Below are 25,419 nucleotides of genomic sequence, written 5' to 3' on the forward strand. Positions count from 1 at the left end.
CATGCCAATCCCTTTAGATTTGCCCCTAAATTACCGAGTGCTACTCAAAATGCTTCTCCACAACTTGCCTCAACATAGATGTTGCATTTTTCCTTGAATTTTATTTTTTAAACTACTTTATTATAATTTTCAAAAATAAAAAGTTTTATAATTTTGGAGAAATTGTGATTTTCATTTTTTAATTGAGATTTTTTAAAATTTTCTATTTTTTAAGTTTTTTTACAATTTTCATTTTTTTATAAAAACAGCTTGTTATATTTTGAGATTTTATAATAAATTTTGGGGAAAACTTTCTGGTATTTCCAAGAATTTTTTGAACTTTTTCTAATTTTAAATTTTATTTATTTTAAATTTTACCTTATAATTTTCAGTTTATTTATAATTTTTTAAAAAATCTTCTGTTTTAAAAATATATATATTTAACTCTTTCTAAATTATATTGATATTTTAAAATTATTTCACATCAATGGGTCAATAAACTAATGGATACGCCATTGGTTAATGAACTAACGGGTATACAATTGACAAATTACGATATTAAAGTGATAAATTGGTTGAATATTAATTTTGTTAGCATTGACAATATTAGATCGTCAATTCGAATGCAAAAATTATCTTTATCCTCTTATTTAAAGATTAGAAAAGAATTATAGATAGTCCTAACTCCTAATCATTTATAAAATAAATAAAATAAATAAATAAATAATCAAAGTGATAAAAGAAAATAAATTAGGGAGTGATAAAAGTGAACAACTGCTTCTAACCCATAAATAAGAAAACCTTGTGTTAAGCTTCGAGATTTGTCGCCAATGCAGAGTAATTGTTTCAGTCCACTGCATTATCCAAAGATGTTACTGTTTTTCTTCTATTTTCTTTAAAGGAATTCATCATCCAGACAATTTAGGATGACTTTTCTCAATAAAGAATGTAATTTGAGCAGGGAAAAAATTAAAGTGGGTATTAGAAAGCCTTTAAGTTGATACTGTAATACTTTGACAAGGGTTAAATAACTCTGCAAAATGTACGACTAAAAAGTGTATGAAGATCGACAACATTCATTGGCTTGAATCAAAATTACTAGATTGATCTTCCGAGTCCATGATCATAGTAATATGCGGGTCCTCCTCAACCTTGGTATCCTTGGCAAGCACATTGCAGTTAATGGTGTGCCACACCGGTCTCTCTTCTTGGAATAACCTAAAAAAACTCAAGGATAGTATGAGAATCTTTTATTTAAATAAATAAATGGCGGCATTATACACATTATGAAACAGCCCTTTTTCTTATGTTGGAATGAAAGAGTTTCTTGACTGCAAACAATTTGACAGTTTATCAACACTTCAATATTTTTCATGTTGTTTGTTAGTATGACTAACTAGTATAGATCAACTGGTAAAACTGAAAGTTCCCAAGACCCAAGTGGCAGCTGGTAAAGTTACACCCCTCTGTTATACAATCAGAAAGTGGTATGCATCTACTAAATTGGGTTTCTTTTTCTCTCAACATGCCTACATTATACCTATCCAGCATTTTTGGTAAGCATCTCAGGACACTTGCTCATTGGCCATTTCAATTAATGGACCAATGTTTGGTTTTGTTGTGGTGACTAGATCGCTATTTCATACTGAGAAGAAAGGATAACAAGAAGCATTCGGTCATGTTCTATTTACATACAATTTCCTGCAATAGTAGATCACTGATCTTTCCAAAAGGCACAATCAGCTGTGAGTAACTAGAACCAGTAGTTCTAACCTTAGCATTCAGAGAACAGAGAGAGAGAGAGAAACTCACGGGTGTTTGCATAGCATAGGGCTTTGAATAGTAAGTGCATACTTGCACGTGGATAACTCTGTAATTGAACTAATCATTGCTCTTGGCTCCGAGCAGACAAATCTCACCTACAAACAGTAAGAAGGAAAGCGATGTGAATGAATCTAAAAACAAAATCATGGGCCTTTTCCCTCCAAAGGATATCTAAAAACCATATCACAATCCTGTAATTTTATTGCTTCATACCTCAGTTTCTCGTGGCTGATTAGTAAGATCACATTGGGTTCCATTCGTATATTGATGAGCATGATACCTGTATGAGATGCAGGATCATTATTATTTATTAGTAATCTTTTTCTTTTCTTTCGTTCTTTTACTTCACTAATTACTTTTCACCACTTGAAACCTCCTATTGTTATAAAAAAGAAATAAAGATGAAAAACTACAGGATAACTTAAAATTTTAAACCATTTGAGGCCTCACCTTTGTGATGCATCTTTTGAGCGAGGATCTTTTAATGCAGATATGTCAGAGAGATTCTGGTTGAAGGCAGCAGTGGCCTCTTCATCATATACACCCAAGACAAATTCCTGAACCACCTGCAATAATACAAAAATGATAGAAAATGTGCACAAGAAATTAATAAAATCTTCTTTGGAAGCTCACTGTATTCATTAAGGTAATGAACAGGTCATAGTAGGAATACTCAAAATTAATTTTTATGATAGCAAAAGATGCTGCTGCATCTGCATTTATAACTATTATTATATTACTACCACCTATTGTATAAATTGCTACTCAGATCAAATAGATGGTGCAAGCACCATATTCAGTGCCCAAAACCATCAGTTGAGTATCCATAAGGTTCTGCTCATTGAACCTTTTTGTTATATTTTTAGTAATTCATTTCAGAAAATAATGATATTCTGCATCACTGAAGGATACATCACAGACAGAACTCTCATACTAGTTAAAAAAACCAAGTTTAATGTAAATATGAGCACCTTAAATTCAATAAAAAATTCTACCTTATCCTCTTCCACATGTATTTGCCGTAACCGATTTTGATAGCAAAATTCATAAGACCACCAACCCTCTTGCTGCATAGAAAATAGCTGACAAAATAAGCACTAGAGGCAGATATGAAATAAGCAGCACGCAACTTGAAGAAAGAACAAAGGCTTTTTAATTCTTTGCATTAATCTCTGATGACAGCACCATCACTTCACCAGACAGGGTGTAGGAACCAGATGCTCACTCTGATAAAGCATCGATCTTTCAGTACTTCCAGCAGCTCATCAGGCGTCTTCAGTTTAACCTGTTTCTCAGATTCCACAATCATGGTACTAACGTTCTGCTGAGTAACTGGCTTTAGAGTCTTGGTTTTCTCCACCTTAGGCAAGAAACATAAAAAATTCTTTCCATCTTTATTAGGCATAAAAACAGACTCCTGATCATCATCCTGCAAAATGTTCCAGGCATTGTAATAGTAGTTCACTAAAAATGGAACTTGATAGGTTCACATCAAAGGAAAACCAGCCCACTAAACTTATATGCACATGGAAAATTATGACAAGATTATGCCAAGATTTTCATTCGTCTTATTACCATTAATAACCCTCTTTTATAGAAACAGCACCAAGTTGCATGCCAAGATTACGTGCTCTCTCCAATTTCAAAATACAAACTTTCTTAAGCATTTGAACACACAGTATGAAACAGTATGTTGCTAGACAAAATGTATACTAGTTTATTTGAACCCACTAATAAGCTGTAAATAATAAGAGCATGTTACGTAGAAAACTTTAAAATAAAAAAGTTCATGCTTACATTAAGAAGTACACATGTAAATAATTTTCAGAATTTTTACATATTACCATTTATAAATTTTACTTGCTCAAGGAAATATGCAGTGGTGAAAATATAGTTGGTTAAGTCATTAAAGATTATGTTCCCTATGGTCTTATATTAAAATTGGACCACTCCACCTATTGCCAGTAGGTTTTAGGTTGGATGTTCAACATGATAAAGCCCAAGTGAACATCCAGATGATGCTTTAAACCAAGGCTTGATGAGCAAAAACTGTTTAAAATTCTAGTCTTACTTACGGGATGGTAGGGAGAGTCTTCGGAATGGAACTCAATCTTGTATTTTGGTTCACGGGAGCTTCGACCAAGTGTGCTAGCTGTTTATCAGTTAAGTAATAGAAAAGCATCAGAAAGCAAAAAAAACTTGATCCCAGTAGAACCAATATTCTAAATACTAAAAAAGAAAGAAAGAATACTATGACATTCCCAATGAATCAGTTGCAATAGTTAGATGGAAACGCTGTATATGATAGAATCACGCACAAAGATGGACTTGGTTGCAACAATTAATAGCTCTTTCTAATGGCATTCGTGGTGAGTGAAGACCATGCATTCTATTTTTTCTTCTTCTTTATTTCATTCTCCGGTTTCATTTGTTTCTAAAGTTCACCCATCTTTATTTAAGAACCAATAACCATTCAATTGACCCAAAGCCACAAAGGTATAAGAACATAAGCAACTTGTGGTTCACCATGTAGGTCAGCTATGATCCATAATATCCAAATTTATCAAACAATCAGCACCTAGCATAACTTTGCTCTCATCAATAAATGCTCACTTTCAAAAGTAGTTGGCATTCACAAATAAAAAACTAAATTCAACTGCAAACTCTTTCTAGTTGTGAAAAAGTATAAAACACTACTGATGCCGAAACCACTTTACTCAGATCATAAAAATATTCATCATATTGTCTTGCAAGAAGCCCTAGAAGTAAAGTAGGCATCAATTCTAGGCTACCGAAGAACCACTGGTATCTCCCATTTGATCACAATACCTAACTGAATCAAATTCCAAAACCACAAAACCCCCTTCTCTAACCAACAAGGGATGTAGCTGTAATAAAGCTCCTTCCTGCCTTTGGTGCTAATTTCACTGCTTAAGCACTACTAATGACTTAGTCATCAATTTTTTTACGGACAAATCGTTCTCCAATTGTGAATAAAAGAGGAACCTATGAACAACCATATACTACTAATTAACAATAAACAAGTAGTATGTCTTATAAATAATATAGAAAACATTCATTCATCTAAAACAATAAAATCACTGGGAATAGATATTTTAAGCCCACCTCATGAGCTCAACTCAAAGAAAATCCACAATTTAAAAACACACACACAAAATTAAGATTAATTAACACAAAAGGGGAAAAAACTATGAAATATCGGCTTACCTACATGAGATGGGAAAATCTGATCGGCTAAGACATTGCTGCACACGATACATAAAACTGCTACCAAACTAACAAATAATCTCATATTGCCTTGTACTATTTTTTTCTTTTTCTCTTTTTAAAAAAAAAAACAGAAATATTGAATAATAATTTGTTTTGTGCTTGCTAAGAATAGGTAAACGGAAAAAGATGTATCCAGTGCTGTTGAAGATGACTCAAGTCTACGCAGGTTTACCAATGACATGTAGCCACGTCATGCAAAGCTGTGACAGTGGCGGAGATGGGCTTCGTTTTGTTTGTGTTTAAAAGCGTAAGCCTTCAACATGTTTATGGACCTAAGCCCGGAAATTATCCCATCTCATAATACAAGGTGAAGTGTTTTAAGGGATAATATATCCTTTAGTCCTTTAACTTGGTAATTTTTTTAACTTTAATCTCTAAACTTTTTTGGTTCACATTAATCTTTAAACTTATCAGTTTTTTTTAATTTGGTCCCTAAATTTGGATTTCATTAATGCATAATGACATGGCACTCTAAAATTATGTTATATCATCACTTCAATTTTATAATTTTAAAAAATTAATAATTTTTATGTAAATTTTATATATTTAATTTTTCAAGTGATGATATGGCACAATATAGAGTGTTATACCTTAATGCAAACCAAATTCAGTTTCGAAATTTTGGGTAGGGCTGAAAATGAACCGAGCTTAAACAAACAAACATTTGTTTATGTTCATTTGTTTATTTTTAAGTTTTGTTCATATTCAATTTGTGTTCGGTAAGAATTTTAATTTTTTTTATGTTCGTTCATTTAAAATTATGTGTGTTCATATTCATTTGTTTAATGTTCACAAATATGTTCGTTTAACTTAATCGAACATGTTCATGAACATTAAACGAACATCTTTATAAACATATAATTGAACATGTTTATGAACAATGTTAATGAATAATAAATAAACAAACAAATGATAAATAAACATATACACACATATATATTATTTAGATATAAAATAGTCAAAATTAATATTAATAATTATATTATAAATGAAAAAATACAAACCAAGATAATTTTATTAATATATACTAATGGAACAATAAACGAGTTTTAAATGATTTATTAAACGAACTTTAAATGAGCTGGTTCATGAACATAAATAAACTAAATAAGCTTTGTTTGTATTCGGTTCGTTTAATAAACAAGCTTCAAAATCTTGTTCATGTTCATTTATTTAGCTTAATAAACAAACATAAACGAACAAAAATCGAATTGTTCATTGAATGTTCTGTTCATTTACAATCCTAATTCTGAAACTAATGCGGAGAAAAAGTTTTTTGGACCAAGTTGGGAAAATTTCCCAATGTAACTCCCCAAATTTGGGCCTAGAAGGAATAGGCCTTGAGCATGGGAACAGCCAAAAGAGTGCACATAAGTATTTAGTTGTGCAAGAAAATGACACAATTGAGTGTGTGGCTTAGTGGTTGTGTGCTTTGGGAGTGTTTGAGAAGTCCTGGGTTCATACTTGGACTTTAGCAAAATTTTTAATTTTAAGTGAATAGGGCTCTGGGTTCTAGAAAGTAGGCTCCTTTAATTAAATTAGGTAAGATATGATACAAAGAGAGTTGTGGTGTAGTGGTAGTGGCATGTTGTGCTTCTAAAGAGGTTGGGGGTTTGAGTCACTCTTTGCACAAAAGAGTATTTATTTTATTCCTAGCTCCTCTTCTTGCTTTTGGATGCCGAATTTAGTTGTGCTTCGGTTTGGCCTTTTTGTTGTTGTGGCCGAATAATGCTTATTTCTTTTCTAGTCTTCTCTCTTTTGTGCCTTGCGATTTATGCTCCCTTTCTAACCCCTTTTTCTTAAAGTTATTGACTTCCTTTCTCCTCTTCTTCATTTGCTTGTTTCTTTTCTTCATGATCGATTGCTGTTGTCCTCCCCCTCAACGCTTTCGATTTTGATTCCATCTTCCCCCTCCCTTAATTGTTGAAGTCTCTAAGCCGATTACCTTGACTGTTTTCCTCTTTATCTCATTCAGCTTTGGTTTGTGGTGGTTGAGTCATTCTTTTTCCTTCTCCCTTCTCTTGGTACAATCAGATTCTAGCTAGTCGATAGTGCTCCTGCGTTGACCTTCTAGGAGCCAATTCTTTCTGTTATTCCTCTCTATCGATCTGGGTGGTAAGTACTATTTCGTTGGATGTTGTTTCTCTCCATTCTTTTCTCTTCGGTCATAGCTATGGTTCTCTTTTAACCTTTTCTTTTTGATTGGCATTGTTAGGGGAGTGGTGACGTTAGTTCTGCCTCGTCTTAGCGGCTATCTTGTTGGGGATTGTGAATTGATTGTTTCCACTGTAACACCCCGAACCCGAGACCATCGCCGGTGTCGGACACGAGGGGTTAACAAGCCAAGTCCACATATTTTGCCCACCAATTTGACATTTCCAGTCAGGCTGGAAAACTGCGTCACCGTCGCCTTAAAAATCATATCTCGAGTTCCAAAACACGGAAACTGGTTTCGTAAATTTTCCCTGAATTTAGACTCATATATCCATCCATGGATTTATTTCTAGAATTTTTGGTCGGGCCAATTGGTACAGTTTATTAGTTAAAGTTACCCATGTTACAGGGATCGACTGCTTTGACCTTCGCGCGTTACAACTTGAATATCTCTCTGTACAGGGCTTTAATACTGGTGCCGTTTGTTTCTAATGAAACTAGACTCAAAATGGAATCTGTACATATAAGGTATGACTCCTAATTCTTTCTGGATAATTTATAGTAAATTTTAAAGTTGCGACAGGGGACCCAGAAACCATTCTGGCCCTGTCTCACAATAGCTTTAATATCTCTTAACATGTAACTCCTATGACCATTTCGTTTCTTCCATATGAAAATAGACTCATCAAGGTTCATTTACATAGCTTATTCACTATTTAATACCATCCCTACAAATTTTGGTGATTTTTCACATTCACGTCACTGCAGCTGGCAGCATCTGTTTTGAAGGTAGGTCTTACCTATTTTGTAGTCTCCATGAACCAACTAGTCTTGCCATACATAGGTTCACATATGATCATTTTAACCATACCAATGGCTGATCATGTGACCAACATTCCCACTTCCAATCCATAATCACATCATGACACCATATATATATACACAAACCGCAAATAGTCTAAGTTCAGACTTCACTTTTACGAGCCATTTTCGCATGGCCGAACACATATACATCACAAAGATATTTAAACCAACAAAGGGTAGTCCTATACATGCCATTTCAAAGTTCAACCAAAATTTATACCAAAATGGAGGCGTTGATAGTGTGGATGACTTCGACTTTAATGATCCCAAATCTGATTGCTATCGAGCAAAATCTATAAAACAGAGAGCCAAAGCAACGGGTAAGCATTTTTATGCTTAGTAAGTCTCAAGGAATAAAATCAGCTTTAATTAAAGCAATACATTCACATAGCCAAATGCATCATTTCATTAATACACATTCACATAATCATTCTTACTTCCCACTTCATCATTATATACTTTCACAAGGTATCAACCTATTCAATAGCTGAAATTCGTTAGTCGATTGAGCGAATGTTGCTCAAACATGTCGACTTTCCAATGCACATATAAACATACCTTATTCTTTGGGCCTTTCGAGCGCATTTAATTGAATTTATTACAGCAACCAACACTCACCTCCAGCCCAAGCTTCTTCGAATACAACCGGATATAACCACGTGCACGAATGCCTTCGGGTCTTAGCCCGGATAGAATGACTCGCACGAATGCCTTCGGGTCTTAGCCCGGATGTAGCCACTAGCACAATTGCCTTCGGGTCTTAACCCGGATATAATTTCCAGCATAACTGTCTTCGGGACTTAGCCCAGATATCATTCAATTGCTCATGCACACATGCATCAATAATCATTAGACATTCATATTTCATTTTCGTTACTAAGGCTCAAACGCAAATATAATCACAAGCATAATCGCCTTCGGACTTAGCCCGTATCATTCAAATACTCATACACACATAAATCAATAATCAATATACATCCATATTTCATTTCACATAATTCAAGTAGGGTCACTTCTTGAGGACTTACTCGGATATTGTCGAACGGCTTTTACGGCTATTCGATCACTTTTTCCTTCCCCTTGTCCAATTGTGGCCCTCTAAGCTCTTGAGCTAATTCAAACAAATTCAATTTATTAAAACCTCATTGTGCTAGCTTATGGCCGAATATGACAAGGAGTTTAAATGGTCATATGGCCACCCTTTAGCTTGAATACACAATGGTCATGCACATTTTATACTACATCAAGCAATTCAATACAATTCATTCGAGCATCAAGGAAAAGCTAAGGCCATCAATAGGCTCCCTAAGGCCGAATATACATGTCCATGTTGAGGCCAATTATGCACTTAATACCACACAAAACAGCATGCATTTTACTAGTTAATGCTTTGCATATTGTAGCTCAAAACTTATAATATAGCATCAAGCACTCATATGTGTGCTAGGTCAATGTGCTTGCAATTTCACAAACATTCTTCAACATCTTCTTCTTTAAACAAACATATTCATCGCTTACTTCATAACCAAAACATCATGTGCAAACATATATATACATATATGAGCATGGCCAATTTCAAGGTGTCCATATAGCCATCCAAAACACAAATTTTAACTAACATGCAAGAAGCATGAACCATGCTCATGAATGCATCATGGCCGAATACATCACAATCATGCCCTTTCATCTTCAATCATGGTTAAACAAAAAGAAAACTCAAAGTCTTACTCAAGATGGCTACAAAGAAATTTCAAGAGTAGATAATCCATCATTGCATGCATCATCATCAAGCTTCACACTTAACATGCAATGGCTTTATCACAATACCAACCTTGACCAAATACCACTTCCATGGCATAACAAGGATTTGAACCATGGCTAACATGAACATCAAGTTGGCAACTAAAACATGCATGAATCTCATGACACAACCTCATACATACCTCAATCTTGATGCAAGTTTAGCCAAATATCCTTCTAGATCTCTTCTAAACAAAGGAAATGAAGTAAAAATCTCTTCTCCTCTTAGTATTTTCGCCAAAAAGGAGAGAACAAGGATGAACAAAATTTTTTTTTCTCTTCTTGGTTGCACGGCAATGGGGGAATGCTACTCTCACACACATTTTTTTTCATTCTTTTCTTACCCATGCTTATTTGTTTATTATTTCTCCCTAATGCCCAACAAAACATGTTTCATGACATGTTTAGCCCATATCTCTTTGTCATGGCCGCCATCACTTGTAAAAGGGGAATTTGACATGCAAGTCCATTATTTTGTATGCATGCTTTAATTAGTCATCACACATTTCCCTATCGTACTTTCAAAGTTCACTACTAAGTCCTTTCTAGTGGAATTCACCTTTATAACACTAAATCAATCATCATAAAATGTCATACATGAGCACACATATTATAGGCATCAAAATAAATTTTTAATTATTTTTATGCCTCGGTTTTGTGGTCCCGAAACCACATTCCGACTAGGGTCAATTTTGGCTGTCACAACTCTCCCCACTTAAGAAATTTTCGTCCCCGAAAATCTTACCGTAAATAGGTTTGGATATCGCTCTTTCATAGAGTTCTCGGTCTCCCAAGTAGCTTCTTCTATCCCGTGCTTGAGCCATAACACTTTCACTAGCGGAACCCGCTTGTTTCGCAACTCTTTCACTTCCCGTGATAAGATACGAATCGGTTCTTCCTCATAACTCATATTGGCTTGAATTTCAATTTCGATGGACTAATCACGTGCGATGGATCGGATCTATAGCGTCAAGCATCGAAACATGAAAGACATCGTGAACCTTTTCGAGTTCGGGGGCAAAATCAAACGATATGCCACCGGACCGACTCGCCGGATATCTCATATGGCCCAATGAACCTCGGCTCAACTTGCCCTTACGGCCAAATCGAGTATCTTTTTCCAAGGCGATACCTTGAGAAACACTTTATCTCCCACCGATACTCGATATCCTTACGCTTCAGATCCGCGTGACGACTTCCGATGATCGGAGGCTATCTTTAGACTTTCACGGATTACTTTCACTTTTGTTCAAAGATCTCTAATCAAATCCACCCGAAAATCTTGCTTTCACCAAGCTCACCAAAACAATGGTGTACGGCATTTACGATCGCACAAAGCCTCGTAGGTGCCATCTTAATACTTGATTGAAAGTCGTTGTTGTTAGCGAATTCAATCAACGGCAAATACCGCTCCCATGAACCATTAAACTCAAGGACGCAACATCTCAACATATCCTCAAGTATCTCGAATTATCCGCCGGATTGACCATCGGTTTGGGGTGAAAGGCGGTCTTTGAAATGCAACTTGGTACCCAAAGCTTCTTGCAACTTTTTCCAAAATCGCGAGGTAAATCTCGGATCTCTATCCGACACGATGGAAATAGGCACCCGTGTAATCTCACAACTGAGAACGTATAATTCGGCTAATTTGTCCATTGAAAATCCGCACGCACGGGACAAAGTGAGCCGACTTAGTCAATCTATCTACCACGACCTAAACCGCATCCTTCTTACTTGTCGACAATGGCGGTCCGGATACAAAGTCCATTGTGACTCGATCCCATTTCCACTCGGGTATCGTGATTGGTCAAGTAATCTCAAGGCACTTGATGTTCCGCTTTCACTTGTTGACATATTAAACATCTCAAACAAAGTCTGAGATGTCTCGCTTCATACCATGCCACCAAAATCGACGCTTCAAATCGTTGTACATCTTCATACTCCCGGTGGATTGCCATTCGGCTACAATGGGCTTCATTCGAATTATCGAAATGAGTTCAATTCTTTGGAACACACAGATGACTTTTGAACCTCAAACAATCGTCATCATCGATTTGAAACTCCGAGTCCTTGTTCGAACACACTCGGCCGCTTTTGCAGCCAACTCGTCGTTGACTTTCTCGAGCTTCTCGAATTTGATGTGTCAATAATGGTTTGGCTTTCAATTCAGCCACTAACACACCGTCGGATCGAATGCATAAGTGCACATTCATCGTCGTAAAGTGCATAATGATTTACGACTCAAGGCATCCGCAACCACATTCGCCTTTCCGGTGATAGTCAATGACCAGCTCATAATCCTTTAATATTCGAGCCAACGCCTTTGTCGCAGATTTAAGTCTCTTTGGGTCATCAAATATCCGAGACTTTTGTGATCCGAGTACACATGGCACTTCTCACCAAATAAGTAATGTCGCCAAATCTTTAAGGCGAATACGATGGCGCTAATTCGAGATCATGGGTCGGATAATTTTTCTCGTGTGGCTTTAATTGCCTCGACGATAGGCCACAACTCGACCTTCTTGCATCAATACGCAACCTAACCCAAGGAGGAGGCGCCACTATAGATGACAAACTCTTTGCCGATTCGGTTGCACTAGAATTGGGGCTTCATCAAATAAGTTTTCAGTTGATCGAAACTTTTCCGACATTTCTCCGTCCATTCAACTTAACATCCTTTTGGAGTAGCTTCGTCATCGGCGTGGCTATCGTTGAAAAACCTTTACAAATCGTCGGTAATAACCTAAGAAGCCCCAAAAAGCTCCGAACCTCGGTAATATTTCTGAGGCTTCCAATTAAGTATGGCTGAAATTTTATTCGGTCGACTCGAATACCCGATGGAGATACCACATGACCCAAGAAGCTAACCTCTTAACCGTAAATCACACTTGTGAACTTAGCATATAATTGCTTATCCCGTAAAATTTGCAGACTAACCGCAGTGTTCAAAGATGTTCGGTCTCATTTTTGAATAGACCAAGATGTCATTAATGAACACGACTACTTAATCGATCCAAATATGGTCTCAAGATCCGATTCATTAAATCCATAAATACCGCAGGGCATTAGTGAGCCTAAACGACATCACTAGGAACTCATAGTGACCATATCTCGCTCAAGGCGTCTTGGGTACGTCGAATCTCGGATTCGCAATTGATAATAGCCCGATCTCAAATCTATTTTCGAGAACACCGAGGTTCTTCAGTTGATCGAACAAGTCATCGATACGTGGTAACGGATATTTGTTCTTTATCGTCGCTTATTGTCGACGATAGTCGATGCACGTACCGCATGGTTCCATCCTTCTTTTCACGAACAACACCGCACACCCCAAGGCGAAAAACTCAAGCGAGCAAAACCTCTATCCACCAATTCTTGCAACCGAGCTTTCAACTCCTTTAATTCCGTTGGTGCCATACGATACGGAGCTATCGAAATTGAGTGGTACCGGTACCAATTCGATGCCAAATTCTATTTCCGAACAGTGGTAAACCCGCAATTCTTCGTGGAAAACATCCGGTATTCACAAACCACGAGCACAGATTCGTGTTTTTTTCCGATTCTTTGTCATCGAGCACATACGCAAGGTACGCCGCACCCTTTTCTTACATATTTTCGGCCAACATTGCCGATATTACATACCGGCAACCCCTTTAAGTCCGTAGACTCAACCCGAATTATCTCATTATTCACGCACCTCAAATCGATAGTCTTGCTTTTGCAATTTACAACCGCATCGTGCATGGTCAACCAATCCAAACCAAGAATAACGTCAATTCATCGAACGGCAAAAGCATCAAGTCCGCGGAAAACAAGAACCTCGAACACTAGGGACTTTTCTTGCACACTTTGTTGACAAGCACGTAATGACCCAAGGGTTTGACACCGAATTACAAACTCAAGAGACTCGAATAGGCAAAGTCTTATGGATGCTAAGGTTTCACATATATAAGAATGAGTAGAACCAGGTCAATCAAAGCAATCACATTAGTATTGAAAAGAGTGAAAGTACCGGTAATGACATCTCGAGAGGCAAGATCCTCGCGTGCTCGTATGGCATAAGTCCTAGCAGAGCCCGAGCCTCGGATCCGATGGTAGCATCTCTAGATCCTCTCGACCGCCACTAATATTGCCCATATTTCTAGGTGGCCTACCTCGAGCAAATGGTAGCACCGTGGTTTCCACTCGACTTACATTCTGCTCAAGCATCCTGCAATCCTTCATAAAGTGGTCGGCCGATCCACACTTATAGCAGAGCGATCACGAAACCAACAGCTCCCCGAATGCCATTTGCCACAATGTAGACACTCGCCTCTCTCTACGATCATTTCCACCATCGGCGATCAAGTGACTCGTGTGGTCACAGGGGTCGATCGCGTCCTCGTAGAAAAGCCCAAACGCCTCTAGGTCGGCTCACATCCTCTCAAATCTCTTCGATGCTGTTGAAGAGACTTTCCGAGGACCTCTTCGAATTCTCCTGTTCCCACATCAACTTTTGTTTCTCCTTTCTAAGCTCTTCGCTTTACAAGCTCGCTCAACAAGTACTACGAACTCTCGATTTCGAGAATGCCAACGAACATCCTTATATCATCATTCAGCCCATCCTCAAGCGTTTACACATAATAGCCTCGGACGAAATGCATTCTCACAGATCGGCTAAGCCTCACAAATTTTCGCTCATAGTCAGAATCGACATAGAACCTTGATTAAGATCAAGAAATTCCTTCGCTTTTGGTCGATGAATCTCGATCGATATACTTTTTTCGAACTCGGTTTGAAAGAATTCCCAAGTCACTTGCTCTCTAGGTACCACGTAAGTCGAGTACTCCACCAATAGTAGGCGGACTCACGTAGCAAGGAGATGGTACACTTTAAGCACTCATCGGTGTACAAGATAGCTCATTGAGCACCGGATCGTGTTATCCAACCAAAATTCGCTCGCTCAACATCATCATCATCCGTAGCTTTAAATTCAGTGGCCCCATGTTTTCGAATCCTATCGATCGGGGCTTACTTGACCTTATTTGGTCACCACCGGAGGTATTGTAGGTGCGGGGTTGCATTTGTCGGGAATGGAGGTTGTGGAACAGCCGTGTTAGTTCGAATGTATTGGTTAAACCATTCGCTCATCACACTATAAAAGGCTTGCCTAGCCTCATCATTCGGATTGTTGGCCATAGGTTGAGAGTCCGCCGGCTGTCCCTTTCAAGGAGCAGCGCCACACTCTCCACATCATCGCTATCGCTCGGTTGGGATCGGATCCATTGCTATAAACAAACACAAAGTCAAATTGTCGTAAATCACCACACTATCGATTCATCATGAAATGGCATGTATAGCTAGACCCCAAACACATCACGGTAGTCCTAGAATCGACTAAACCGTGGCTCTGATACCAATAAAATTGTAACACCCCGAACCCGAGACCATCGCCGGTGTCGGACACGAGGGGTTAACAAGCCAAGTCCACATATTTTGCCCACCAATTTGACATTTCCAGTCAGGCTGGAAAACTGCATCACCGTCGCCTTAAAAATCATATCTCAAGTTCCAAAACTCGGAAACTGGTTTCGTAAATTTTTCCTGAATTTAGACTCATATATCCATCCATGGATTTATTTCTAGAATTTTTGGTCGGGCCAGTTGGTACAGTTTATTAGTTAAAGTTACCCATGTTACAGGGATCGACTGCTTTGACCTTCGCGCGTTACAACTTGAATATCTCTCTGTACAGGGCTTTAATACTGGTGCCGTTTGTTTCTAATGAAACTAGACTCAAAATGGAATCTGTACATATAAGGTATGACTCCTAATTCTTTCTGGATAATTTATAGTAAATTTTTAAAGTTGCGACAGGGGACCCAGAAACCATTCTGGCCCTGTCTCACAATAGCTTTAATATCTCTTAACATGTAACTCCTATGACCATTTCGTTTCTTCCATATGAAAATAGACTCATCAAGGTTCATTTACATAGCTTATTCACTATTTAATACCATCCCTACAAATTTTGGTGATTTTTCACATTCACGTCACTGCAGCTGGCAGCATCTGTTTTGAAGGTAGGTCTTACCTATTTTGTAGTCTCCATGAACCAACTAGTCTTGCCATACATAGGTTCACATATGATCATTTTAACCATACCAATGGCTGATCATGTGACCAACATTCCCACTTCCAATCCATAATCACATCATGACACCATATATATATACACAAACCGCAAATAGTCTAAGTTCAGTACTTCACTTTTACGAGCCATTTTCGCATGGTCGAACACATATACATCACAAGATATTTAAACCAACAAAGGGTAGTCCTATACATGCCATTTCAAAGTTCAACCAAAATTTATACCAAAATGGAGGCGTTGATAGTGTGGATGACTTCGACTTTAATGATCCCAAATCCGATTGCTATCGAGCAAAATCTATAAAACAGAGAGCCAAAGCAACGGGTAAGCATTTTTATGCTTAGTAAGTCTCAAGGAATAAAATCAGCTTTAATTAAAGCAATACATTCACATAGCCAAATGCATCATTTCATTAATACACATTCACATAATCATTCTTACTTCCCACTTCATCATTATATACTTTCACAAGGTATCAACCTATTCAATAGCTGAAATTGTTAGTCGATTGAGCGAATGTTGCTCAAACATGTCGACTTTCCAATGCACATATAAACATACCTTATTCTTTGGGCCTTTCGAGCGCATTTAATTGAATTTATTACAGCAACCAACACTCACCTCCAGCCCAAGCTTCTTCGAATACAACCGATATAACCACGCACGAATGCCTTCGGTCTTAGCCCGGATAGAATGACTCGCACGAATGCCTTCGGGTCTTAGCCCGGATGTAGCCACTAGCACAATTGCCTTCGGGTCTTAACCTGGATATAATTTCCAGCATAACTGTCTTCGGGACATAGCCCAGATATCATTCAATTGCTCATGCACACATGCATCAATAATCATTAGACATTCATATTTCATTTTCGTTACTAAGGCTCAAACGCAAATATAATCACAAGCATAATCGCCTTCGGGACTTAGCCCGGGTATCATTCAAATACTCATACACACATAAATCAATAATCAATATACATCCATATTTCATTTCACATAATTCAAGTAGGGTCACTTCTTGAGGACTTACTTCGGATATTGTCGAACGGCTTTTACGGCTATTCGATCACTTTTTCCTTCCCCTTGTCCAATTGTGGCCCTCTAAGCTCTTGAGCTAATTCAAACAAATTCAATTTATTAAAACCTCATTGTGCTAGCTTATGGCCGAATATGACAAGGAGTTTAAATGGTCATATGGCCACCCTTTAGCTTGAATACACAATGGTCATGCACATTTTATACTACATCAAGCAATTCAATACAATTCATTCGAGCATCAAGGAAAAGCTAAGGCCATCAATAGGCTCCCTAAGGCCGAATATACATGTCCATGTTGAGGCCAATTATGCACTTAATACCACACAAAAACAGCATGCATTTTACTAGTTAATGCTTTGCATATTGTAGCTCAAAACTTATAATATAGCATCAAGCACTCATATGTGTGCTAGGCCGAATGTGCTTGCAATTTCACAAACATTCTTCAACATCTTCTTCTTTAAACAAACATATTCATCGCTTACTTCATAACCAAAACATCATGTGCAAACATATATATATATATATGAGCATGGCCGAATTTCAAGGTGTCCATATAGCCATCCAAAACACAAATTTTAACTAACATGCAAGAAGCATGAACCATGCTCATGAATGCATCATGGCCGAATACATCACAATCATGCCCCTTTCATCTTCAATCATGGTTAAACAAAAGAAAACTCAAAGTCTTACTCAAGATGGCTACAAAGAAATTTCAAGAGTAGACAATCCATCATTGCATGCATCATCATCAAGCTTCACACTTAACATGCAATGGCTTTATCACAATACCAACCTTGACCAAATACCACTTCCATGGCATAACAAGGATTTGAACCATGGCTAACATGAACATCAAGTTGGCAACTAAAACATGCATGAATCTCATGACACAACCTCATACATACCTCAATCTTGATGCAAGTTTAGCCAAATATCCTTCTAGATCTCTTCTAAACAAAGGAAATGGAGCAAAATCTCTTCTCCTCTTAGTATTTTCGGCCAAAAGGAGAGAACAAGGATGAACAAATTTTTTTTTCTCTTCTTGGTTGCACGGCAATGGGGGGGGGGGAATGCTACTCTCACACACATTTTTTTTTCATTCTTTTCTTACCCATGCTTATTTGTTTATTATTTCTCCCTAATGCCCAACAAAACATGTTTCATGACATGTTTAGCCCATATCTCTTTGTCATGGCCGGCCATCACTTGTAAAAAGGGGAATTTGACATGCAAGTCCATTATTTTGCATGCATGCTTTAATTAGTCATCACACATTTCCCTATCGTACTTTCAAAGTTCACTACTAAGTCCTTTCTAGTGGAATTCACCTTTATAACACTAAATCAATCATCATAAAATGTCATACATGAGCACACACATATTATAGGCATCAAAATAAATTTTTAATTATTTTTATGCCTCGGTTTTGTGGTCCCGAAACCACATTCCGACTAGGGTCAATTTTGGGCTGTCACATCCACCCTCAAGAATTGGTTTCACAATTCTTTTTGTCAATCTGTAGTAATCTGTAATCGATCTTCGGTGGCGTCTAAGGGGTGAGGAACCTTAAATGTTCGATCAAGGTTAGTGTCGTACCATGATTAGGATAGGTTTTATTAAAAGGTTAATTACCCATTTGTTAAAGGACTGACGTTAGGGATATAGTTGAATATAGGTTGGTGTTCGAGGGAACTGCACTCTTTTCGCAAATAGGTGTGTATTCACACACTGAATAGACTGTAGAACGGCAAAAGCCGAAAAGCCAAAAAAACTAAAAGAATGGCTTTTTGGCCACATGGATGTGCGAACGCACATGTGATAACCGAGCCCATGAATCATGGGCATAATATTGTAGAGGCCACCTTGAGCGTTCTCGTGGGCTTAGGCTATTATGGGCCTTGATGGGCCGATATGGGTCGTGTGGGCCTAATGGGCTTGTGGGCCCCACACGGATAAATTCACGTTATGTGGCAAATACTGGACTGGGCTATGTAGTTCGCATGGCCGTGGTCATTTTTGGGCTAAATGGGCCACACGGGCGTGTGGGCCCACATGGGCTGCATAATGGGCTGTGGGCCCATTTGTATTGTTATGTATGTTGAGGTTACACAAGTCATCCGAGACAGTTGTGGACCTTCTGATGGGTCGGTAAGTGTGCCTAGACCCATTTTAATGAAAATGACCAAAATACCCCTAAAGGGTAAAATGACTATTTTGCCTTCGAGGGTAAATGACTAGCTTGTGCTATGATTTAATAGTTTTTTTGAGCATAACATTCTGCATACACGTATGATTTATGACATGACATATTTCATGGGATTGGGATACTATTATGGATGAAGTATACTGTACCGGTGACATTGCCATATATTCTGTTACTGGCAGTACTGCTGCGATATTTATGGCTTGATGTCGCTACTGATGGCTTTGTGCCGCTATTGATGGCTTTGTGCCACTACTGATGGCTTTGTGCCGCTACTGATGGCTTTGTGTCGATATCGATGGCTTTGTGCCGCTACTGATGGCTTTAGGCCACTATTGATGGCTTTGTGCCGCTACTGACGGCTTCGTGCCGCTACTCATGGCTTTGTGCCATATACTGATACTGGCAGCTTTGCTACATTACTGTTACAGGCAGCTTTGCTGCGATATTGATACTGGCAGCTTTACTGCGATATTGGTGTGTTGGCTGGGTGGGTCGACTTTATCCCCACATAGAGTGTTGGTGGTATGGAGTGGTGTGTTGGCTGGATTGTGATGGGTTGCATTATTGTATTGAACTGTTACTGATATGGGTTTAGGCCCAGACTGTGTTGTTCACTGTTTGTTTGATATTGGGATTACACACTGAGTTTTTGTAAACTCACCCATTTGTTTTAACTATGTAGGTAATTCTTAGGCGGATCGGTGCTGCGAGAGACTCGGAGATGGCCACACTACTGCTCCTGTTTTCTTTTATTTGGCGTTTACTTGCTATTAGATTTCGAATTGGGTTTTAAATTATGTAATAAGGCCTCTCTAATTTTCCAGCTTTTAATTTGGGATTTTTGTTTATTATGATTTATATCTGTTAGAAGTAGAATGTGGTTTTCTTAAACGATAACTGTTTTCACAACACTTTTGAAATGCTTTCGCAACAACCAATGTTTTAAAAGTAATAACAATTTAAAATGAATAACAGATAGCTATTTCGATTTGAGTTCTAACAAAGAGGCTGTAAATTTTCAAACGGGTTTTCATCAACAAGAGCAAATTTTTGAAAAGCACTCCAATATGACACTGCCAGATTCGGCCATAACGTCTAGGCCAGGTATGGGGTGTTACACCCAAGTTTAGAGACTAAGGCTTTGCTTGGTAGAGTGGAAAGATAACTGGAAAGATGAAAAATTAAAGAGGTAAAAAAACAGAACATATAAATTTTCTTTCCATAAATGTACTTCGTAGGAAAGATTAGACTTGTTCATAGGTTGAGCTAATAGACTAGAGGCAACAACCTAAATGAAAATGTATAAAGTGTACCATATGATTAATAAAGTATACGAATCCTTGTAGATAAATAGTTTGAATTGTTAATTTTTCATTTAAATAGATGTATGCTTTAAAGAATTGGTGTTGGGTGATTGATTCGAGAAAGACCTTAGGTATTATTTGAACTAGCCTAGAGCCTAAAAGCTTACCTTTTTCTATGTACCTCTAGTTCCCATATTTTGAGCCTCAAGTACCCTTTCTTTGTAACCTTAACATCAAAGCCTTGAACCTAAACGAGTCTAGCACTCAATCTTTCTCAGTCTCATTCTTTAAAATGCACTATGTTATAGATGTCAGGCTATGGACATTGAGGGATAGGTAAAGAAATCATGGTCTTTGTGTGAGAAAAAGAAAAATGAAGAGATTATGCAAACTAGTACGTTAAAAAAATGGTGAATGAAAAAGCGCAAAATAAAGAAAAAGAGAGCTAAATCAAATTAAGCTCAAAAATGAAAATCTTTCAGTTTACAAATACAAAAATTTGTATGTACTAATCTCGTGTAATACCTTCTATCATTTTGGGAGAAATAAGGTAGGCATGAGAAGCAAGAATAAGGAGGTGAGCGTCCAAATTAATTGGGGCGAATAGGGAACAAAGTCATGTGCTTAATCATTTCTAGTGCTTGAACCCATCTTAAGTATCTATTGTTTGAATTCAAACCGTCCTAAGCCTCAAAATGTTACAAGCTTGGAAGACCTTTGGGACCCGAATAAGCCACCAACATAACAATTCGTAAATAACTTGCATTTGTTTGAATGAACATGACTAATTCTTTTTAAATATACATGAGTGATCTGCATAATTTATTTTGATGGATAACACTTGTACATATGTTTATTTCCATTGCATCTACATCTATTAACATTTTAACTTAGTGAACTAACTATGTTTGCATTAGGAATAAACAAGTTAACTAGATATCACTCTTAAGTTGCATGTGATATAGTTCTCATACGAGTTCGATGTTTCACCGTTATGTAACTTAATAGTCTGATTTAGTCCAAGAGTCATCTTTTGTTTTACATATTTGGTATGTTTGCTTAAGGATAAGAAAAGAGTCAAGTGTGGGGGAGTTTGATTTGTCATAATTTGATACGGCAAATTAGGCTTTCCCAATGTATTTAAAGAGCTTATTCTCAAGCAAAGAAATATTTTTTTTGTAGTTTTTCTTAATTTTTAGATTTTAAGTTAATAAGTGCAAATATATCGTTTTTACTCATTTTGTGACCCAATTTGGCCAATAGTACCATTAGTGGCCCTAACTTGTGGTTAAGTGGTGTAAGGATGTGTTAGAGGTTGAAAATGAGAGAAAACAACACTAAAAGAAAGGGTATCACAATATCCAAACCTTGGAATCGTAACACCTCCAACAAGCTTGAAGATTGGAAACCACCTTTCAATGGTATTGCGGTATCCATCCTCTAAGAAGACCCCCAAGTTCAAAACTGACTAGGGTATCGCGATATCCTCTTCTTGGGTATCATGATACCAATATCATGAGGGGACAAAATTGGATAAAAAGGATAGTATTTGTCCACCCGATGCACCAATCACACAATGCCCGTGTAGGGGAATTTTTGCCAATGAAATTTCCTCAGCCATCAGCCTAAAACAACCAATTTTGGTTAAGGAGAGAGGAGATACACATTACTTTAGTTTTTAGCTTTAGTTTCTCTAGGTTTTCTCTTAGCTTTTCTTCTTCTTTTTCTAGGGTTTCTTATTTTCATTTCGTTAGCTATAGATTTTACATTTCTCAACACTTTTTCTTCTTATTTTAGTTATTCTTAATAGTAGTTAAGTTAGTTATCAATATGGCTTAGGTTTATTTGCATTTTAAATCCTTGTATCGTGGTTGTAAGACATTTTAGAATTTAGTTTAATGTAATTTAGTTTCTTTTACTTTAAATCCTTTAAAGTTTGTTCATTTTATTTTATAGTTTTAAATTTTCTTATTGAATGCTTTTGGTTTCATGTTCTTTAAGCTTTCTTACATAAATATCTTAACTTTTATATTTTTTTAAGTTTTACTTTCATGGCTTATTTGCTTTTCATTTACATAGTTGTTAATTATATTTTCAGCATGAGTGGCTAAACCTCTAAGGGGGTTGGTTGATGGAGATGTGGTGAGTCGACTTTTGGATGAAGGACCAAATCATAATAAATTGGATTAATTTGAATGAACCTAAAAACTTAGGGCTGACGACCCTAAGGAAACATTTAGACAAGTGACAACGAGAGGTAATCTTGTTGCGAACCAATTCATTAGTCCTGGACTACCCGGTGAGATCGAGAGATAAATTGGACTAATTTGTCTAATTTGGTAAAATTGAGATCGAGAGATAAAATTGAGCCACTTTAGTATTTTAAGAGATTGAAGTCCCTTATTCGAAAATCGATAACCCACATCAAAGTCAACCGACCACTGTTAGCATTTTCTTGGTTAATTTCGTATTTTTGCAATCTTTAAAATTTAGTCTTAGGGTAGAGTGTTAAATTTCCTTGCAACATTTTCTTATCATGATTTTCCATACTATAAAATTGTACCAATAGCTACTTAGACTCTAGAGTTTGCAATAATTATTACTCAATTGCTATCTCCTTTGGGTTCGACCTCTTGGAATACTTTGTGTTCCATTGAAATAATAAATATTACAATTGTCATTGTCCTCTTGTAGTTAAGGCCTACATTTCAAAATAGTTTTTAAAATCATTTGTTTTAATTCGCTTGCGCACCACTGGTTAATCGTGCTCTACTTCTATTCGTGATTCAAATAGACTAGGTGAGAATGAAGTTTCACCAGAGACACAAATAACAGGTGAGTCAATGGTGGGGCGGGCAAAGGCATTCAGGACGTGGATGTTGGTTAAGCGGAAAAATCGGCAACATACAAGAGAAAATAGAAATCAACGTCTTAAAAATCTAGGTATGGATTTGGCAAGATATAGACTTAGGATGTTGTCCAGCCTTGATGATGAAGAAACAGGGAATGAAATGGCTAAAGAAGGGAAATTGCCAACTATTTTTCAAAAAGGTGAGTTTTTAGAAAATCTCAAAAGGGGAAATTAAAAGGGAAAAACAAGGTTGATGGTGAGCCACCTAGGATGAGTAAGGAAGATTTTAAAGGAGTTGACCGAATGAAAGCCATTAGGCCTAGGGAAAAATTAAACTATAACAACCCATTTTCAATGGTGTCGAAAAATTTGGTTTCGGGACCACAATTCTGAAAAGTGAGTCAATATTTTATTATTTATTTATTACTTATAGGCTTATTACAAGATCTTATTAAAATTTGGTTGGAAAATTTTAACGTTTAGATAGTTAATTAAGTAAAAAGGATTAATTTAAAGAAGGTGCAAAAGTTAGTTTCTATTAGCTAAAGGTGTTAACTGGCTATATAAATGTGAATTGATGGACTTAAATGGTAAATATACCATATATGCAATTAGTGGACGATTTTGGAGTGTTGTAGTATGAAATTAAACTAATTTTTAAAGGGTAAAGTTGTAAATTAATAATTAAGTAAAAAAAAAGCCTAATTAATCATCATCTTCTTCATTTCTTCTTGGAAAAACTAAAACTAACATTTTTAGCTTAAGGAACATTTGACCAAGCTTTGCTCTTCATGCATGGTACGTGATTGATTCTTGTTTTTAATGATTTTTATATTTTTGTAATCATTGTAGCTTAATCTAGCTAACTCTAGAGTTAATTCGAAAAAATGTTAAACATTTTGAAATGTGTCATTGTTGAGTTTGAAGTGTTTTTGAAGTTTAATGGTAGATTTATAAGCTTGACAATTAAATAGGATTATTTTGTAAAGTAATTTTAGTGATTTTAATGTTTAAGGACTAAATAGTTAAAACACCAAACCTTCATACAATTCTTGTGAAATTATGATAATTATAGGTTGTTTAGGGACTAAGAGAAATTCATCTAGCATGAGTAAGGATTAAATGTACTCAATTTGAAAGTTTCGGGTTTAGGGACTAAACTGCATAAAGTGTGAAGTTTAGGGGTAAATTTTTTAAATAGTCAAAAATGGCTTATAAGCATACGTTTGATTAATGAAGTTGTTTGAATCGATTAATTGAAAGAAAATTATTATTTAGATCAAGAAACAAATCAATCGGACTCAAACCGTGGAAAAGCTAAGTTAGCGGAATAATCGTCGGCATCGTATTAGTAACCATTTTTGTTAGGTAAGTTTGTATATTGATTAAACTTATTAATTGCTGTTTTGGGTGAAATGTTGATTCATATTTGTGTTATGTAGGGTTTTAAATGATTATTATGTGATAATCAATGATTTGGATTAAGTTATAACATTAGCCAAATTGAAGGTTATGATTGAAAATGGGAAATTACATAGATAAGTACTTGTGATAAAATAATGTGACAGCCCTAAAGTGACCCTAGTCGGAAAGCGGTTTTGGGACCGCTAAACCGAGTCACCAAATTATTTGAATATGATATCTATTGTCTAAAATATGTGATTATGAATGTGTGAAGGTTTTAAGCTTCGATTTAGTAAATTGCATGTGAAATTAGTCGATAGGACTTATGTGTGACACTTTTGAAATGTGATAGGTAAATCTATAAGGATCTATTAGTGCATGTAATCAAAGGGGTGGACTTGCATGTCAATTTCCCCCTTTTTAATTGCTAGTGGCCGGCCATGACAAAGGGTGATGGGCAAAACATGTCATAAAACATGTTATGACAATGGTGTATGTTAGGAAAAATAAAATAAGGAGTATGGGTAATAAAGAAATGGGAAAAAAAAAGAATAGTGTGAGTGTT

At 36.7% G+C, this 25,419-nt stretch overlaps 1 protein-coding gene across 4 annotated transcripts; it reads right to left on the reverse strand.

Moving 5' to 3' along the window:
* Positions 1-757: 757 nt before the first annotated feature.
* On the reverse strand, positions 758-5,295 carry LOC108450188 (protein OS-9 homolog). Of its 4 annotated transcripts, none has more exons than XM_053018432.1 (8): positions 5,036-5,295; positions 3,879-3,955; positions 3,029-3,163; positions 2,799-2,870; positions 2,254-2,369; positions 2,017-2,083; positions 1,792-1,898; positions 758-1,197 (listed from the first exon to the last, which is right to left on the reverse strand). In XM_053018432.1, the coding sequence occupies exons 1-8, from the start codon at positions 5,082-5,084 to the stop codon at positions 1,056-1,058; spliced, it is 765 nt and encodes a 254-aa protein (XP_052874392.1). In that variant the 5' UTR covers positions 5,085-5,295; the 3' UTR covers positions 758-1,055. The 4 variants fall into 4 exon arrangements, with proteins under 4 accessions (XP_052874392.1, XP_052874390.1, XP_052874391.1 ...); XM_053018430.1 differs by having other exon boundaries at positions 3,029-3,232; positions 5,036-5,294; XM_053018431.1 differs by having other exon boundaries at positions 5,032-5,291.
* Between the last annotated feature and the right edge of the window lie 20,124 nt (positions 5,296-25,419).

The sequence above is a fragment of the Gossypium arboreum genome, chromosome 8, assembly GCF_025698485.1.
Source record: "Gossypium arboreum isolate Shixiya-1 chromosome 8, ASM2569848v2, whole genome shotgun sequence".
NCBI classification, from domain to species: domain Eukaryota; kingdom Viridiplantae; phylum Streptophyta; class Magnoliopsida; order Malvales; family Malvaceae; genus Gossypium; species Gossypium arboreum.

Excerpts from the sequence above, each read along its gene's own strand:
- LOC108450188 (XM_017747702.2), bottom strand. The coding sequence starts at position 5,116 with ATGAGATTATTTGTTAGTTTGGTAGCAGTTTTATGTATCGTGTGCAGC. Across the intron at positions 2,871-3,028 it reads AAGATCGATGCTTTATCAGA|CAAGAGGGTTGGTGGTCTTA; the intron begins GTGAGCATCTGG and ends TTTTCTATGCAG. Across the intron at positions 1,198-1,791 it reads CCTATGCTATGCAAACACCC|GTTATTCCAAGAAGAGAGAC; the intron begins GTGAGTTTCTCT and ends GAGTTTTTTTAG.